General features: G+C 44.2%; 1 protein-coding gene across 1 annotated transcript in view; it reads right to left on the bottom strand.

Annotated features, from left to right (window-relative positions):
• The window catches only part of LOC149361145 (uncharacterized), a 157,956-nt gene that overhangs the window by 85,253 nt on the left and 52,527 nt on the right, over positions 1–20,176 (bottom strand). Inside the window, exons 11-17 of the mRNA XM_089572591.1 lie at positions 15,849–15,904; positions 9,930–10,060; positions 6,440–6,546; positions 5,888–5,926; positions 4,218–4,333; positions 4,072–4,142; positions 3,927–3,991 (exon numbers count right to left, since the gene is read on the bottom strand). Coding sequence (XP_089428717.1) covers positions 3,927–3,991; positions 4,072–4,142; positions 4,218–4,333; positions 5,888–5,926; positions 6,440–6,546; positions 9,930–10,060; positions 15,849–15,904 — 585 coding nt within the window. The remainder of the gene's footprint in view (positions 1–3,926; positions 3,992–4,071; positions 4,143–4,217; positions 4,334–5,887; positions 5,927–6,439; positions 6,547–9,929; positions 10,061–15,848; positions 15,905–20,176) is intronic.

Below are 20,176 nucleotides of genomic sequence, written 5' to 3'. Positions count from 1 at the left end.
TAATAGCGGCCTACAGCAATAAATATCAAGCATTTCTATACTGCTTCAGTACAATTGGCACGATAACGATTCACGGCAATACGAATGCTCGGCAGAGCTGACTGGGGATGTCGATCGTTGAGGGGCACGACGTGACAGTGTGCTGCGCGTTGTCGGAGGACCGCTATCTCCGGCGACATCTTCCCTTTATTAAGGCTACTTAGTGCAGGGGAGATGTGTGCACTTTTCAGCACATAGCGAATTAAATGCCTTTAGAAAGCATTCGAATGCTTGGCATTCAGATTGGTTTACTGTATAAATATAATGCACAGCGCGCTCATTTAGGTTGAGCGAAAATATTCTTATGAGCCCTTTAAAGTTCAGTGCAGTGTAATGCATTTGCAAAGCTTGTTTACGCAAGAGTTGTTGGTCACTATACCCTAGGTTGCGCGGGGCGACGCTGCTTAAAAAAAAATACTCTGCAGATCTTTCGATGAAAAATAGAGTTTTTCTTGGTTTCCTCCACAACAATATGCTCTGTTAGAAAAAAATTTGAAAGGACTCAATAAGCGAGAGAGTACAGAAGCATCTGTTACTGTAATTTTATGAGTCGAATCCGCCGCCGTGGCTTATTGGCTTTGGCGCTGGGATGCTGATCCAAAGGTCGCACGGTTTAGTCTCGGCCGCGACGACTGAGTTTTGATGCAGACAAAATGCGAAAGTTGCTTATACTGCGCCATGGAAGCGCGCATTGAAGAATTCCAGTTCGGTTAAAATAATCCCGAGGCCCCCAGTACAGCGTACCCCTTTAGCCCATGCGTCGCTACAGGACGGTGAGCACCATAAGCGCGTTGTGCGGGCGGAGCGAGCGGCATTATCATCGTGGCTAAATTCTCTAAAGGGGAACTCTCCCCACCGGAAACGGCGTTCGTAGGAGTGCTCCGTATCTTAAAACGCCTGCACGGAAGGAAGGTTATCTGGACAAGCCGGAAAGAGTACCTTGCCCAAGCTGGGGTATTTTACCGGGCACAAAGGTAGGTGCGGTGCATTTGAGCCTCGCAGTGTGCGCTGTTACACCGCTGCCACTTAATCGTAAGGGGAGTGAACATATCACCGCTACACATTCTGTGCCTCCAGAAGCCAAGATTGGCAACAAGTGGCACGCAGATGTACATTTGGATGAAGGAAGATTGCCAAAACAGCGAAAGCTGAAGGCTAAATAGCATCCAAGGGCAACTAATGAGAGCGGATACGGACCACGAAGGGGAAATAATTAGGAAAATAGAAATGACGTGGGATTCCTTTGTGAGGTACCCTCAGATCATGAATGGCAGCATACCAGTATCCCTCAAAAGGATAGTATATAGCATGTCTGCCGTACCGGTACGCGCTTTTGGGGCAGAAGCGTGGAGGTTAACGAAAAGAATTCCATTTTAGTTCAGGACTACGAAACCTAATATGGAAAGAGAAATGACAGATGGAACGTAAAGGGACGTGAAGGGGGAGGGGGGGGGGGGGTGTATGAACAAACGTGGTTAATAAAATTCCAGTCGAAATAAAAGAAATAGGCTTGGTCAGGGCATGTAATGCGAAGGTTACATAACCAATGATCACTAAGTGTAACAGGTTGGATTCCAAGAGAAGACAAGCGCAGCAAAAGGCGGCACAAAGTTAGGCGGGCGGCTGAGGTTAAGAAGTTTGTAGGGATAAGGTGGCTACGGTCGGCACAGCGCAGAGTTAATTGGAGATATGGGAGAGGCTTTTGCCCTGCAGTGGCCACAGCTGGGTTGCTAGTGTTGATGACGATGCTTCAAAACGCGCAAACTAGACTGCTACTTCGGAAAAGGCTTGGTACGGAACGGTAGAGGCTTTTCGTTCCGTAGCCAAGAGCAGTGGGCATAGTTGGGTTGCGAATGTTGAAGACGAAGCTTCAAAGCGCGCAAACCAAAACTGCTACTTCGGAAAAGGCTTGGTACAGAACGGTGGAGGCTTTTCGTCCCGTAGCCAAGAGCAGTGGGCATAGTTGGGTTGCTAATGCTGATGACGAAGCTTCAAAACGCGCAAACCTAAACTGCTACTTCGGAAAAGGCTTGTTACGGAACGGTGGAGGCTTTTCATCCTGTAGCCAAGAGCAAAAAACATAGCAGCTTTATAAACGAAAAAAAAAAAACAGTCACACAAGACGACGGACAAGAAGAGTGTACACACCACAACGACTGGGTTTTTTTTTTAGCAAGGCCAGCAGAGCATGCGCAGCATCATCATCACTAATCACTGATCAAAATAGACAAAGACAAGAAATCTCATCTATCGTGGACGACCTAAAAAAGCAAATTCTTTTTCAAGTATGCGCTCCGAGGTTGTGCTTATACAGCTTATACAGTACGTCTTGTGTGACTGGTTTTTTTTTTTCGTTTACAATGTACCAACTGGCCCGCATTTCAACCCTTCTGCATAGCAGCGTAATTAGGATCACGTCCCGTCCCTAGCCTCTTTTGAGGAGGACATAGTTTTCGAGGGTACCATTTGCCAGATCTGTTTGCTTTACGTGACCTCAAGGCACGTTGCACTTATGACAACATCCTCTTCCGGGAACAACAAAAGAGCATCCTCTCAAGCAGCAAAGATAATAGGCCCAGTATTGTAAATGAATAGTTTAATCCTTGTCCTTTGTAGGACCGGCCTGTGCCACTGCGTTTCCAATGCTGGGCCCATTAGCTCTGCTGCTTGGACCATTGGCAAGCTCAGTAACGCCAGTCTTTGGTTGCGATGTACGATGTTACCCTTTATGATTACGCAACGGTAATCTAATATGTAGTTAGAGAGATTTAGCACAGCGCAATCCGTCATACACTTGCCAGTGCGCAGCAGCAGCGGGATCCCCCGTAAGCGGATCACTATAGCGCAGTGCAAATTGCATTACGATAAATCTGGTGGTTATCAGTCTCTATATTATCAAAATACCTCCTGTATGCAACGAAGATTATCATCGCGGCGAAGCCCTGACATTGTTAAACAGATTAGCCCATGCCAAGGAGTGCCGAGTGAGAAACAAGTTAATTATTTCATGGTTTTTACTGTCTTGCAGTTTTCTCTGTCAGGCTTATTCAAGCTAACCAGAAAGCTGCCGCTGTCATTCAGGCGTCTAATGGCACACAAATATATACCGACTCACTATCAAAATTTTTCAGATCGAAATATAAAAGAAATACTTGACTCTAGCGCCGTTTTTGAACCCGACCTGGAATTGATTCCTTGCATACACGGGTATTCAAAATACACAGAGCTATGCTGTCGGCGTGAGCAGAAAATAAAAGGTTCCTTGAAAATGTGCTTCCCTAAGCTTTTGACGAGGAGTGCACCTGATCGCTCAGTCAACGTCTTCTGTCTTCAGTTGGACATTTGCTCTAATTTATATAACGTTCCCTCAGCACCGACCAGGAGTGCACATCGATTTGATCGCACACTTCCGCTGTTTTTAGACTCGCCAAAGGTGTACCTCACTTCTTTGATTATCACATTGAAATAAGTGAATTATTCCCAAATATCACTTGAAAGCGAAGCTAAGTCTATCGGAAAAAAACAGAGAGCAACAAAAGAACTCGCCTTAGCACCCTGTTTTCTCATCAAGAAGCGAATGCTGGTAAAATTCATTTCTTCATGGACAGCATAACTGCTTTACAAATAAAAGTGAGCAAGTCAGCCAATGGCCATCCAACAGTAATGTCGCAAATGGAAGCATCCATCTCCCCTCTTTTAAAAAGGCAAACCTCCCACTAGTGCTCCGTAAGAAACCTGATTTTGAATCCTACTTAGATTCATCATACTACTGGCTTTCCATATGCCCTACACTTATGATGGGATGCGCCAGTTTATATATATGGCATGCTACAAGTCATATCGATACAACAGGTTATTTACCGAGATTCTGTTTCTGTGACACTTACCTTTTATAACTGACATTAGTGAAACTGAACTGGGAAGCCCAACATTGTAGCACGCCGCGGAGAACCTTGAAAGGAAGGAATTGCCAAAGTAGGAAGTGTTGAGTGTTAAAGGGGGCGGTAGCAGACGTCAGAACTATTCCCTCACCTTTTCCTGGCCCTGAAGCCCAAGAAATGTTGTCATTTGGCCGGCCGCAGACATATCCTCAGAGTCTTCTCCTAAAATCGACAGAAGTTCAATGTGCTGGCAACTCAGGCAGGAATTCTATCGGCAGTTTTCAGAGACATACTCACCCAGAGCTGATGACCTCACAGCAAATTTTGTGTGTGGAGGAAACTTGTTTAGCTTTATAGCTACCTCCTTGCGTACTTCTTCTGGCATTTCGAGCTCTTCTATTGCAGCCACTACCCTGTATATCCATTAGATTATTCACACCAAGAGAAGAACAAGAGCGCATAAATCAAACACCACGAGCATGTTCACTGCTGCTTCTTTACTGATTGATTATATTATGGAACAGGAAAATTTAAATTTGAACAATATAATATATATTATATTTTATATTTATATTTGGCAAACTGATATTGAACAAGGAGGCACAAGGCCGTTTGTGGGGAGGAGAGAGGGAGGGTGTACAGGATTGTGGTTTTTTTTCGGTATTAGTGAAAACAAAATGGCTGCACTAGCCTCATGCGTTTGACCGCAAGAAAACATGTGTTAAGAATGTCGGTAAACTACCTCTTGTTATACAGCAGACAAGAACGCTTTGCGAAGGAACAGGACTCACGTTACATACTTACGAGCTGAGTGGAGCAAGGACATGTTTCTTGCCGTTCCCTCAGGGGTTGTTGGATTTGTTTTGGCTTGATATTACAGTCAGCAATACAGCTAACAACTTCAAACATCAGGAGTAACTGCCCATAAGGGCTTAGTGGTTGCGACTGGTAGATTTCTGTGGCCAAAAGTGCGGATGCTCGCTGCTGCCAGCAGATAGCGCATTCCTTTCAATCTGCCGGTACTTAGCTCGTCTTGTCATGAGTGCACGCTATCGACAATGAATATCGGCGGTGGCTAGGACATACAGGTCGATTGATCCTAGACAAGTTGAACGATATTCCACAAACGGGAAGGGTGCAGTCAGAGACGTAGAAGGGGGGGAGCAAAATCCGAGTGCTTTTAACGCGACAGTGTCCTCTTCATTGCCCTCACGACTCAGCGCAGAAGACGCGCGGGTAAGGAACGTTGCAATAAGTAGTAAGCTTTAGTGCTCAAAGATGCAGGTCAGCATGCATTAATATAATGCGTAACTTGGTTTTGTATTAACCGCGAAATACCTGGTGAAGAAAATGTCACCTTTCACAGAGTAGAAGACTGACTGCATCAAACGAAAGAGCCACTTGTTGAAGATTTGCGCGCTTCGTAAGCTAAAGAAAAGCATATATGAGATGATTTCCGCTTACGCATTTTATGAACGCCTTTAGCTCATAGTGTCGTCTTTTTTATTTAGGATGGGCCTCGAGCATGAGACAGAAGACTGATCTCCAGGACGGCAAGTAGAAACGGGCTTTAAAGTTCGCAGGCTGGCCAACAATGACGTCCCAGATTCCCTGTGCAGGCGTAGAGATGCCGTCCAATATATAACATCTAGATAACGTTGCGTAGTAAATTTCATCATTATTACCGATATTTAATGGCAACTGAGTTCTTGGTGGCAGGAAGTATACATCCCTTTGTGATGTTACGTGAACTCCGCTCTGCTCTGGATAACACTGAATTTAACAAGAATATTTATTAGCATGAACTTTTTTCTTTTCATAAATCCGAGCGCCTCCTCGCAAACTATATATTTTAGCGTTCAAATACCCAGTCTATCGGTCTAACTGGAGAAATAAAGCACGCCAGGAACGTCAATCTTTTAAAAAACTAGCATTCGTTCGACTTTTGAAAGTATAGCACTACTCACCGGCTGCAAACGTCTTTTAGAAGTGATGCGCTGTCGTTGCTGTAAAAACATGATAGCACTAGTCAGAATTGATTATAAATTCACTTCACTGCTGAATGATATTTTCTTTGATGAGTGTACATAACTCGCTCAGTATTTCGAATTCCTTCAAACGTCCCTCTTTCGCCATCACAGCTGCCTTTAAATAAACATCACCACGAACAAGCCGCATTTAAACTGAGCATTACTGAGATGCTTGGGAGAACAAAAGTATAGACAGCACTCATAGCTAAAGTAAAATCACGCTATACTATGAGAATTATTTGAGAAATCTCTACTGACGCGCGGACAATTCCCTGCAGCATACGCATAAAGCGCACGCCACGCAGTTATTAATTGTTAAAATGCCTGAGCATTGCCTAAATGACATCCCTCAGTAAGCGTGGTGGCTGGACCAGTGCTAAACAATCCTACCACTGCACTGAGGGCACTCGTACGGATGTGCTTTTTTCTTATTCGCAGCACCTGAACCCAGCTTGCATGATGACTTCCCTGAAGGAAATAAAAGCTTACCCTGTCATTGCGTTCTCAATCTCCTTCAACAGCTTCCTGAACTCCGCTCTTGAGGCTAGCAGTTCATAGGACTTCGTTGTGACCACAAATCCGCATGGAACTGAAAACTAGATGCGTGCGCAAGGAATGGAGAGTCAGTAACATCAGAACAATTTATTTTATGGACGGGCGGGATATGTCACTACGGCATTATTTAAGTTTAAGGACAAATTACAGAATGAAATCAGCAAAACCGGCAGCGAGGTATTCGTAGAAGCGGTGATGTTACATGTTCCATAAAAACTTTCGTCCTGAATAAAACAATTGCTTTTTCTTGGGCTCTTTGCAGTTCCTCAGTTTCATGTGTGTCCCTTCTTAGCAACTACGAAGAGGAATGAAGCAAAATAAGAATGATACAACGACTAGTCCCGTTTACAGCCGCGATGAGAGCTGGGACAGCGGCACATATGGGAGAAGCGAAAGCTGGGTAGTAATTTTTTTGTTTCTTCTGCGTTTCTTCTTTTCTTCTTTACCACGCGCTGTTTGTAATATGCCCAGCAATGAACGATGAGTAATTTTAAGTCACTTGCGTGAGTCATATCCAAGTTTACATGATTTTTTTACAGCCATCTACGAGCTTCACCCTACATGGTCCCACCGGCACGCATCTATCAGCGCACTCGCCATCAACTCCAGGTCTGCCGTCTTCATGCACGCACTATCACATTTCCATCTTCATTCTTCTATCGTACCGCCGGTGACTGGCATGACCTCCCCGATGACACTGTAGCATCATCCTGTCCCGCGAAATTCGTCAAGAGCCAGGAGTTATTCATTATCACTATATCACATGACTACTAAGTATGATATGCAAAAAACAGTACCCATTCCTTATGTAATGCCTCTGAAAAAAGCCTTTAAGGAAATAAAAATGATATGAAATTCTATTTAGGCGTGCTTTCTTGCACATTCTTACATATAGATGCACAAAATAGTCCGCGGAGCACTACAGGCGTCAATAAACGTATCTATATACACTTGTCTGCATTAATTAAGATGTGTGAAATGCTGCTGCGTTTGAGGAAAGAACATAAGCGGGCGTGTAGAAATACCCTGTGAGACTGTACACTCGTCCCGGAAGCATTTCTTACATGCGGATATCAAAAACACGTCTGCTTTTTTCAGCTACGAATTTTCAGCATTTCCCACCAAATGCTTCAGATATCGAGATCCGCAGTATGCAGGAAAGAAGGGCTGCCTATGATTTTTCTCGTGCCATCGCCTACCGACCGCCTCTTTAACGCGCCGCGAAGTTAATCTGCGGAATCTTCCTACAACTGCCGATGACCATAGCTTTGAAAAGAGATAGTGATTTTCCTCTTTATTTGATGAGAATTATCAGTCCTTATGATATGTATCCTCTTAGTGGCATTTATCAGCACATGTCCAAGCATGGAATGTGGTCATGCCAGCGCAGATCTAGAGAAATAAATACATCTTTGTTTTTGCGTTCTAGCGGCATCAGAAATATAATAGAGATATTCCCCGCGGAAGCACACCTAATCTCTATTTTTTCATATGTGTGAACGTGCTGTAATCCTCGCGGCAACAAAAAAGGAATTTCTTCTGCTGACAAAGAAGCTCACACGGATGTTTCGAAAGTGTAAAGGGAAAGTTTGAGCAAAGAAACGTGCCGCGCCAGAGGACCCTTGTACCCATCCTTGTCTAGTAGCGGGTTTAGAATTAACCACCGCCCACAGCCTAGGCGGACAGCCTAACTGGGAGACAAGTCGCATCCCCCCCCCTCTTTTCCTCACCCTCTCCTTCCATCTACATCTCCACCTGCCACCTCATTTGGATTGCAGGTGACGCTGCGATAGCCGGCGACGCCACCCCGAAACTCAGGGAAAGGGCTAATAAGAGCTAATGTTCTGAAAGCCATAAGCGGTGCCACTTTTTCTGTCATTCGTGCCTCTACCACATTCTGAAACACATGTATTAATGCGAAAGTATTTCTTGGCTATTTTTGTGGTTTTGTGTCCGCAGAGAGTGGTCGCAGAACATGTCCGCCGCCCTTGCGCCGTTCGAGGAAGAGTTAGGAGTAAAAGAATGATTGCATGTGATTAAGTGGGATGAAATGTCGCGGCGCGTCAAATTTGGTTGATGTGCAGACATTAGTTTATTAATCAGCGGTGAAAAAGCCGATTAGACGTCGAACTAGTCTAGGATTTCGATGTAGTGGGTGGACGTCAAAGCAGCTGTGGACGTCGAAATTGTGAGAAAATACGCAACCAAGCTGGATGAAGGCTTGAAATCGATTAAATAGTGATTAATAACAGAATTAATCAACCAAAAAGCTTTGATTGATGGGGAGTAATTAGAGAGAGGCAATTAGAGCCAAGTGACACAATTTCTGTAAATGCAGAGGCGGCGAACAACGTGGTTGTCATGGTAACACGTGACGTCATGCCGTCTCGTTGAAATGAGGTCACCGTGACGCCAGAGGAGAGGGTGGCGCCACGATGGGGTGAGCAGTGACGAGATGGAAGAACCTTCTAAAAAGTTCGTGCACATTGCCTCTGCTTCGGGTGCTTCCGGTTTGTGCCGGTCATTGTCTTGCCGCCGACGAATGCGCGCGTACCTTGCGTTTGAGTCGAATGGTGCAGTATCAGGTTGTGTGAGAGGCGACAAGTGTGGAAGAGCCGTCAATGCTTTCGCAATCGCCCAGTGCGGGTCGCCGCAGTGATCTGTAATGTTTGATCATAAGCGTATGATGGGTGCGTGCACCTGCGCGTTACGATACTTGACACTAGTGATAAAATGAGGAAAAGAGCCTGCGTTCTGGGCTTTCGAAATTATTTTCAGCGATGCTAGATGATGATAGCCGCCGCCGTGACTAAGTGGTTATGGTGCTCGGCTGCTGACCCGAAATACGCGGGTTCGATCCCGGCCGCGGCGGTTGAATTTCTATGGAGGCTAAATTCCAGAAGCCCATGTACTGTGCGTTGTCAGTGTACGTTAAGGAACCCTAGGTGGTCGGAATTTCCGGAGTCCTTCACTAAGGCGTCTCTCATAGCCTGAGTCGCTTTGGGACGTTAAACCTCATAAACCAACCGTAAACTAGATGAAGACGGTACAGGAAATTTGCTGCTGAGCAACACTATGGCCCCAACAGGAACGTAGGTAGGAAGAACCCGGCATTAAAATTTTTTTACAAAGCCACCGTGGATGTAATCTGGCGCACTCCTCTGGGGCGTCACGCAGAATACGGTTATGAACTTTGTAGTATTGTCTCCAAAAGAGCGTACGCTTTCCATGGGTAGAAGAATATACAATAAAGGGGACGCTGTGGACGATATATAGGGTTTTGAAAAATCAAAAATAGCCCAAATTTCGCACCTGAAACCATATTCATGACACACTGGAATGTTGCAAACAATTGTTGTCATGTTTCCGCTACGTGGCTGGAAACCTACGTTGCCTTATGTATTCGCAGTTGTCTTTTCCTCACCGTCTTGAGTTGTGTAGCGATGGATTGCAGCACGGCAAGAGACGATCCTTTTCCGCCAGTGAGTTCGGGAATCTTGCTGCACGTGTCTTGAATATCCGACACTAGCGGAGCCACCACGGGCACATCTTTCTCTGCGTATGAAGAGTTAGAATTAGTGCGTAGATCTCATAACATGGCAAAATAGGGGCAATGCAAGCTTCGTTAGGCGCGACTACGAAAACGTTCATAAGGGCAAATACACAGTCATTCGGGACCACATTGCCAGGTCTGGAAGCACACTAAATAAATCAAAGCTCAAAGCCCCGTAATTCTATTGAAAGCAGGAGGGTGAAACTTAAAAGGTTGATGTAATGATAAAATAAAGAGTAGAATTCGCATTCTAACAAATATAAGTTATACTACAAACCACACGATAACATTTCTTATAATAGCGAAAAACCACGTTTAAAAATGTCGCATATGGCTCTGTTTTCCATAAGAGAGGCACCAACGCTCCCCAAAGCAGCGAAGAGCCTAAGCGGCTACTCTAGCGTCGCTGCGTGATGGGCACTAGAGGTCGTTTTCACAGCCTGATATACAGAAGCATCCAAGCGTATATGCATAAAGTGCAGGATGAGTTTTCATTTAAACGAAGTCTTCTTTCCGTGGAAGGCTGACGTATTTGTTGTGCCACATGATATTTTATTTTTGTGAAACAAGGAACTAAGTCAGTAATAAACTCTTAAAATACACACGAACACCCGGCAAGTAGATGATGCATTCTAATACCGGAAAGCACCATTTCCAGCAATTTGATTAAGAGACGAAGCAAATACAACAAAGGCCAGTGGCACTGTCTGACATGACATGACATTTTATTCGCGCTATCTTAAGGCTCCTGTCCTACTGGATGGCTGCCAGTATCATCATGAAAGCCGAAGGGCACAGCTAGTGCACAGAAATTGTGTATGTGGCAGCAACTAGATCGCAATCCCACTAGCCAACCTAACTACATATTTTTTTTTCATGCTTTCAAAGGTCATGTTTAAGTACAGGAAGTAAGAACAATATTGCAGGCATTTTCATGGGAAAGAGCTTTCTTAAACGGGTACGAAAATTACCCTTTATACTTTTAACTACATTCAAAGAATGGAAGTGAATCATATATTCTTGATAGCTCATTATTAATATGTCTATTGAGCGTAAGCTAATCTTAAAACGACAATTAAGTGTGATTTTTGAAACAGGCTGCTCTTAGCTCCAATTAATACACAGAAATATTTTTAAAATAACGCACGTGCTGGCATCGGAGCTTGGATTTACAACAGCGGGAACATATAAAGCAGAACTAGCTTCTTGCTTACACGCCTCCAATTGGCGTAGCGTGGAGTTTCCTACACATCTCAAACGGAATTTCTGGTCAACTAGAAAGCACAGGAAGCAATGTTCAAGACCCTGCAGCGAACAAGACGAAGACATAATAAATACTCCTGCTGCGCAGCAGAAAACGAAACTAAAGTAACATCCACGACCAGAGTGTGCGCTGGCTTCTAAGAGTTTTATTTTTTCGAAGCGACATATTTATGCGCCGTGACATCGCAAGATGTTACCAGAGGAGCGAGCAGGATCAGTGTACTGTGCTGTACTGTGCAGATCAGTGTATTGATGAGTAACGTTGTATTGCGTTCCAAAACCTGTCGGATGTATCAGAGAGCAGCTCTTTAGAGCTTTTAACGTTTTTTCAGTCAACTTTCGTTAAATGCAGTAGCAACTCTCTGCTTTATAAACAAGGCTTTTTAGAGGGTAGTGCACAGCCTCAGCTTCATGTAACCTGCGTTTATATATAATTGACAAGCCTACTGTCGGTCTCTCGAAGACTATGAGCATAACTAAAATTTTTAATATTGTTCATGATTTCTTATTCTTTCTTAAGGTCGGCTCCGGTTCACTCTAATCAAAGACTAAGCATTTAAGCTTAATTTTGATTTTCTAGTTTTGAAACCTGAGCTGCCCATAACTGATACCGCCAGATCTTCAGACCTTAACTTCACTTTTCACACTAATCGATATTGGGGGGCCTGCCAGCTGTGAAGTAATATCCTTGATTTGTCAAACCGCTCAGCGCGCTCTAAAACAGAGAAAAGACCCATTGTTAACATGTGTTTTCAGAATGCTCCCCAGAAATCCTGGGTACACATGACGAGCGTAAGCCTTCAACATCAGTCGAAGAGGCTGACTAATGCGGGCTACCTCGCTCATACTGAGGACCCAGCGGCCGAACAGATTCTCAAGAAGGTGAGAAGATGAAATAAAAAACTTAATGGAATCCACATGCGTTGCTTGGCGAAAAGCAACGCTTTGTAGTGCCGCCATACATCCAAAAGATTTCCCACAAGTTGCAATGATTTGGCCAACGGGCGAATGCAACTGTCGTGGTCAGGGCCCTGACGAAACTTGCCGTGCTTTGCAAGGTAGGTTTGGTTTGGTTTATGGGGTTTAACGGCCCAAAGCGACTAAGGCTATGAGAGACGCCGTAGTGGAGGGCTCCGGAAATTTCGACCACCTGGGGTTCTTTAACGTGCACTGACATCGCTCAGAACACGGGCCTCGAATTTCTCCTCCAAAGAAATTCAGCCGCCGCGGCCGGGATCGAACCCGCGTCATTCGGGCCAGCAGCCGAGCACCATAGCCACTGAGCCACCGCGGCGGCGCAAGGTAGGAAAAGCTGATTACATAAAAGTGCGTGGATTCACAATAAGGCATTAAAACAGTACGTAAGTTGTGATGAAGGTGCCATGCCTCAAATTCTTTTTTTCATGTTGAGAGCAGTAAGTTGAGCAGATTGAGAGTAGTTTCAATTAGCTACTAACGGAGCGTGCTCTTAACGTCAACAATGAGTGAAGAAGATCGCTAGTCGATCGCTGTTTATTATAAGAGTCAAGTAATTGTCAGTCACTTTTTGAGAAATGTGTTGTAATAAGCAGAACCAAAAGTAGGATAACGAGAGAAATTTATTTTTTATTTATTTATACAGAATACCCCTAAAGGCCCTCGAGAGGGTATTACATAGGGGGGGGGGGCACAGGCAATTGAACAGAATAGAAGAAAAACCACAAATATAAAACAAACGACAAAAGCACAAATAAGACACACTGGATGAAATAAGTAAGCAAAAGAATCAATCAAAAGCACAAATAAGACACTTTGCATGACATATAAGTAAGCAAAAGAATCAAAAGAATGGCAGCGCGGCAAAGAACGAAGATTACTGCATTATTAAAATTATACAAACAGAACACTAATACAATGAATCTTTTTAGTCACAAACCCTGCAAAAAAGGAAGCCATGAACAAATAAAATAACAATGTATGCGAAGAGTTAAGCAGTAGTTATTGAAGATATAAGTTTAAAATATTTATCAAAATCAGTGGTGGTTGCGATATGTGAAGGCAGAGTGTTCCAGTCAGATATTGTGCGTGGTAAGAATGAATGCGCATAGATAAATGTTCTGCACGTGAAACGTCTAACTTTAAAGGGATGATCGCGGCGGTCAAAAATCGAAGTAGGCAAAGAAAAAAAGTCGTTATGAAGTGATGGATGATGATAAAGTTTATGAAAAAGTGACAGTCGTGCAATTTTACGGCGGAGACATAAATCCTGGAGACCTGCGCGTTTCTTTAAGGCTGTGGACGCTGGTGTTACGTGAATAATCGGAGTAAATAAAACGAACGGCGCGGTTCTGCAATGATTCAATGTTATTTATTAGGTAAGATTTGTAAGGGTCCCAAATAGCCGAGGCATATTGAATTTTAGGTCGAATTAGAGTGGTATAGGCATGAGCACGGAGGTGAGGAGGAGCATGCTTTAGGTTATGTTTTAAGAGACCTAATGACCGATTAGCAGATGAAGCATAAGGTTAATATGTGTGGTTCCATGCTAAGTCTGAATGAAGGTGAAGTCCTAAGTACTTATACGTGGTGACTAGCTCGAGTGAGGTATTATTTAAGGAGTATGCTGTTTGAATTCGAGACATTCGGTTAGTAAAAGACATCAATTTAGTTTTTGAATGATTAAGTTGCATAAGCCAGGTTGAGCACCATGCAGTTACTGAATCCAGGTCAGATTGAAGGAATTGGCAATCGGTGTTAGAATAAATTTTGCGATAAATTACACAATCATCAGCAAAAAGTCTGATATGGGAAGAAATGGAATCCGGTAAATCGTTGATAAATATTAGGAAAAGTAAGGGGCCAAGCACACTTCCTTGTGGGACGCCAGAGTGTACTTGGCTGAAAGACGAATTGTGGTTATTGACAGTTGTAAATTGAGACCTGGAAAAGAGAAAATCTTTAACCCATGCAATGACAAGAGGGTTAATATTAAGCAGTGCTAGTTTCATTAATAACCGGTTGTGTGAAGCTGAAAAGACACATAGATCAGGACGCACATCTGCTAGCACTTCATCAATACGCCTGCGTATTAAAGAGCTCGCATTTCTACGACATTCGTCATGTTTGCAAATTCGGAAAAATAAATAGGTTGGAAGTTAGGGTTCTTGTTCTTTCTGTGTGTTTCTTTGTCTTTTGCGTTAAGCTGCGCTACAGGTTTTTTTGTTTCGCATGCAACAACAACGCGCGAAAGTCGAGAGCCTGTTTTGGGTTCTTTGGGTTCCCGAGGTATCATAGCTAAAGAAACGCCCCAAAGGTAAACGTCAAATTGATGCTCTCGATGAAATGAAACAAAACGCGTTGCTATATGTAGGGCACTTCTAGAGCACTATTTCTTTTTTAAACTCGTGCTCAGAGTAACAGGTTGAATTGCCGACATAGAATATAAATAAGCAAGATGGATCTAAAATTTTTACACATTAATACATGTCCTTTTTAAAAATGTGTTTTCATCCGGGAACAACTTTCTAGCCGAAAACGGTATCTTCATAGTTGTTTAGCTAGTGCAGTTGTAATGCATTTTTGGCAGCGGCGTTACGACTACTACAGCTGTTGGACGATCCGCGTTTTGAGCGGTGTCGTGTTTAGCAGAGGTGCTCTTATTTATCCGAACCTAACAGGTTTCGCCACACATAATTTTCTGCTACCAGCTGTTAGCACAAATTAATGTGAGCACAGCGCCATTACTTTTCTGCTCTGTCCCAGTGGAACAGTTCACCAGCTATAACTAAGCAATATTCATATTTTCACGCATTAAAAAAAACACCTAGCAAGTATATCACTAAAGCTTGAAAGCTGTCTATTAGCTACAATTTTATAGTTACGCTTACAGTGTTTATCTATATTTTATTCCTGTTGAGCGCAAGATGTTCTTTTAGCCACAATTAGTGTTCTTGTATTACTGCACTGAATGCATTGTATTTATTTTAACGTGTTTGGTTGTAGTACACCTGAATTATCAAAATATTATCGTATAACTCTTTTCAAAACATCAATTGCTCTTGGTATTAACACTTAGCTTATTTATAAATGTCATTCGCAGCACTAATTAGCAACCCGTTCATTTTCGCTGTTGTTGTGCTTTTCACATGTTTTTTTTTCACGTTAGCAGTAACAACAAGTCGCGGCGCAGCCATGAGCTTTGGGACCTCTTTCCGTATTTTCACCTATGCAACAAGCTTCTATGTACAAATAAACACTTGATCTTATCTCAATCTGATTCATATTTTACTGCCTTTGTTGTGTCCATGCAAAAGACGATTAAATTCGTGTGTGTGTGATGTGAACACGTGCACAAAAATGGTTCCACGCTCTTCTATCAATGCTCTCAAGGTACCCTGGAAAATAGCAGTAAATACACAGGATGTTGGAGTCAGCGGCGCTCAATACACTGAACGTCGGGATGCCGGTCACAGTGTAGAGAAAGGTCGACAGTATACCAAAGGGGAAGAAGTTAGAAGTGAGCATAAATTAAGTCGTTAGAAAACTCACCGTCCAGAACCTTGTGCCTGAATTCTTCAGCGGCCATGTTTGTAGTTGGCTCTTGCCTGCAACAAAAGTCCAGGAATTGAATCCAAGCCGCAGATGCGTCCATCGGAGCAGTACATCCGCGCCTCTTACACCCACTCCACGACTACGTGTAATGTCTACAGACATCCTGTAACAGCGCTACTGGCGTAATTCTTTAGTATGCATTCGAATACAGTGAATAAAGTGACACAAAATAGTTTATGCGGCAGAAAATATTTTTTTTTATTTTCTGAACTACTTTCGCTGCACGTATAGGAGGATTTTCCCCATGAAAGCTTAATTACTTTTTAAGCTATTATGTCTGTATCATCTTGGATGTTTGTAATAATGGACTGCTCAGAAGGATTACCACGCGACTTCGTGGCTTGCAAGGCGCACATTAAAAATCTTCGCTTAAAACAACTGGCTAGTTAAGCGCTCGCACGCATTCGTATGAATGTGCATGGATTCGTCTAGAGGAATTTGTTATGAAGCTTTTTTGAACTGCATATGTCTCACACATACATTAGAAAGGCTTTCTCGCAACAACGTATTTTTTGGGTATTACTTTTTGAAGCGACTAATTTCTCTCTCTTTCTAAATTAACAGCGCACATGCCTCGTGCTACTTCCTGACATTCTTTTTTCAATGAGTTAAGTTCTGCAATGCTTACTATAAACTATCTCGGTTAAAACGTTAACATAACCGGGTGTTTGCTCTTTCTAGGAAACCACTATCGAGATGTTTTGAGCACGACTGGTACAGGTTTTTCTCGAAGAAAACCTTATGCCCGGTCATGCTAAAAAACAGAAACAAGTGCACCTTTCTTGTTCATTCCTTATAATTGTGAGGCAACTCTGGAACAATGGTAGATACTGTTATGAACGTATTGATGGGAGTGGTACAACTTTTTTGACCTCTACCAAAATCTTGATTTTGAAGTTTGTCCTGTGCTCACACCAAGTAATTATAATTGCCGTAGAAAACCAATGAATCTCGCGTTTTTGAAGATAACTAGTAGAAAACTATAGCCGTCACGAGGAGGCATCACATGGCATATTGATTTCATTGGACCCATGTTATGATGTGTTAAAAATTGCGTTCGTAAACAACTCCCCGCTGTAAAAATGTACTTCACGAGAGTTTATGTTCACACCTTGGTATTTGGAAAGCGGAACCGAGAACGAGAGGGGGAGGGAGACTAAGCTCAATCTTGACCAGCTGAGTGTCTCTTCTGCTCCTGAGTTTCCTTCATTTTACAGTGTTCCACGTTGTTGTGGAAGCATCTCCTCCGCAAGCCATCTTTATAGTCCGTATAGGGCGTCGAAGAGCACGGCCGTGCTCTTCACGTCGAATTGCGGCCAGCAGCAGGTTAGTAATGGTGCTCTGAAGACCACCGCGCTAACTCTGCTGTTGAAGAAAGCTGTGTACAGTGACCTGCTCAGAGAGGAGCCTGCCAAGTGGTCAGACGCTGCGGAGGAGCAAGAGGACAGCGATACGTCGTCTGACGATGCCTCGGCGGCTGTTGGCGGCGCTGAAGCCACCGCCAACATGGACGAAGTTAAAAAAAAATGACTGTGGCTCAGCTCGGCTGAGCCGGCTTACACGGAGCGAAAGGTAACCGAACCAGTGGCCGATGTCGACGCGGAGACGTTGGAAGCATCCGCCGCCCTTTTCCGCTTGAGATATTCTGCCACAATGCCGCCTCAGCTGCGGTTGCGGCGCACGCGAGCTCTCCTTTTCAATCCTCCGACATGTTATCAGGCATGCGGCACAGCTCGCGAAGCGAGCGGAGGCGAGCGCAACGACGAGGCGCGCGGTGTGACGTCATGCCAGATGGCGCGGCGTCCGTCAGCTGCGGCGGTTGCTAGGCAACGGCTCAAGGTCGGTCTCTGTGCCTCCCCGGAGCACCGCCACAGCGAAATCGCAAGTTCGTGGCCAATGCAGCTGTCGCTACAAACGAAGGACGTCAAACTGGTGAGCCGACGTGAAGGTCGGTGGGTTTGCATACCGGCACTCCTCGAACCGTCTGGCGCCAAGAAAGACATGCGATATATCAATCCAATACAGCTCTCTCCTTCCACTGAAAGTACTCTTAGGGTTACACGTAATCGCACCCGATTTACCGCCCAGTGTGTTCTGGTCAATAGGGCTTCGGAAGATCATGTCAGCTCTCTTCTTCAGTGTCGATACATTTGTGGTACCGAGGTAAGTTCCCAAATTCCCTCTGCGTACCAGCAAAATACTTGCCTCATCAAAAAGTCCCAACATCGTATCCAGACAAGGAACTGAATACCAGATGAGGCGTCATACATGCTCGGCGTATCTTACGAAAAGTGAAAATAGAAGACAAGTGAAAAACACACCTACGAGCTCGGCAGTCATGCCTTTTTCGCCAGATATAGAGCGATCGGAGAAGATAAACTTAGGCTTCAGGAGGCATGACCTTCTCGACTGCACTCAGCCACCACCAAGATTGTACAAATGACAACGTTTTGGCCGTATCGCCAAGCGTGGCGATCAGTGCTCTAAGAAGTGTGCAGGGCCCCACAATTTTCACAACTGCAAGGAAGGAGCGTCTTGCGCTAACTTCCAAAGTAATCACCCTGCCGGTTTCAGCCCTGGCCCTTCTCGCGCAGGTGCAATAAAAAGAAAGCCCACTTTAATTTACGGGCCGAAAACCACTTCTATGCCAACTCAGCACCAGTATCCGGCCTCGTCCTCTGCGCTGCAGAAACATGCTGATGCTGCCAAGCGGAAGAAAAACATGGCATCTACAGGCTAGTGAGGGTACTGGTCCCGCTTTACGTTTACAGGACCCCAGGACCAACACTAGCAGAGTCAAATGGAGTTTTGCCCTAGCAATGCTCCCACGAGCACGCGAAAGCGCTCCTCCTACATGGCCGCGCTGCAGAGCTCGCGGAAACGAGACATTTTAGGGGAAGGGGAAGACACAAGTGGAGTTATCTGCGTTCTACTTGTAGCTCAGCATACGCATTTTGAAACGATGCCATCTGGTACTTCGGAGCGCCTTCTTGCAGCATTGCTTGCTTTCGTGTCCGTTATACTAGGTTCGTCAGCACAAGACCTCCTCGCGTAAGATGAATCTCGGAAAATGCGTTGCATCGGGAAAACCCTGTAGGACCCCAGTTGTCATGCAGCGAAACTGTGCTGGCCTTGGCCCATGTCCAGCTGAGCTCTTTTTGTTTCAAAGAGTCTCCCGTACCTATTTTGGAACTAAGGGAAGCTGATATCCCGGGATATGTAACCCACAACAACCACACATTACCAAAGTTTTCTAATGGATGTGTTGCTGTATACCGGGTGTCCCAGCTAAATGTAACCAAACTTTTAAAAAAGGCGAAGTGCCTTAGTCCAGTGAAACTAACCCAGGGTTGTTCTTAGTCGCGTGGCCTAGTCTCGAGTATTTTTTCTCTTTTCAAAGTTAATTAATTAGTTAAGTTTAATTCGCAAACTTTTTAATCATTAACTTCAGGAAGAAAGTGCCAATGCAAAAATTTTAGATCAGCTCGAAAAACCGCTAGTAGTGCTGTTTTCGTCAAGTTACGATTTACGTAGTTTCATTTATTGGTGTTAAAAGAAAGTTGTCACGTGACCAGCTGCTCATTCACTTCTCTGCCCCAATGTACACCCAAAGTCTCATCGAGGAGAGGACTTCAGAAAAAATGGATTTTATTCTTTAAGCGCCTCTTGGGACGTTGAAGTGGCACAGTTGTCATGTCGAAGCCTTTTCTCATTGTGCGGGTTATGGTTAAAGGCCGGTAAAAAAATTACTTTACGTAAATATTACTTTGCTGCAAATGTCTCAGTAAGCTCTTTCTCAAAGCGAGCTACAACTTTTCCATTGACACTTTGTTCCTCATGTCAATAATTAAAAAGTTAGTTAATTAAGCTTAACTAATTATCCAACCTTGAAGAACGAAAAAAATACTGCAGACTAGGTCACGCTACTGTAAACAACCCCCATTTGGTTTCAGACGGCTAGGACACCTCGTGTTTTTTAAAAGCTTGGTTACATTTAGCTGGGACACCTGGTATATGCGGCGAGACGTCTCACACATTGCGCTTCATGTGCAGACCTCTGCATAGAACGTATTGAAGTTTTCGCAGTCCAGGCTCACCTGGGGAGCATAGATCTCTCCGTGGCGTCGGTCTACGTGCGCCCACGAGTCAAGGCTGGACTAAAGTTCTTTTAAAGAGCCTATATGATCGCTGCCCGGACCCCTATCTTATTTATGAAGATTTCAACGCTCACAACCCCATTTAGGGAGGCAAGGATACATGCGTTC

The sequence above is a fragment of the Amblyomma mixtum genome, chromosome 2 (genome assembly GCF_055824585.1).
Source record: "Amblyomma mixtum isolate Tamu chromosome 2, ASM5582458v1, whole genome shotgun sequence".
NCBI classification, from domain to species: Eukaryota; Metazoa; Arthropoda; class Arachnida; order Ixodida; family Ixodidae; genus Amblyomma; species Amblyomma mixtum.
This window is presented reverse-complemented; position numbering and strand designations above follow the sequence as displayed.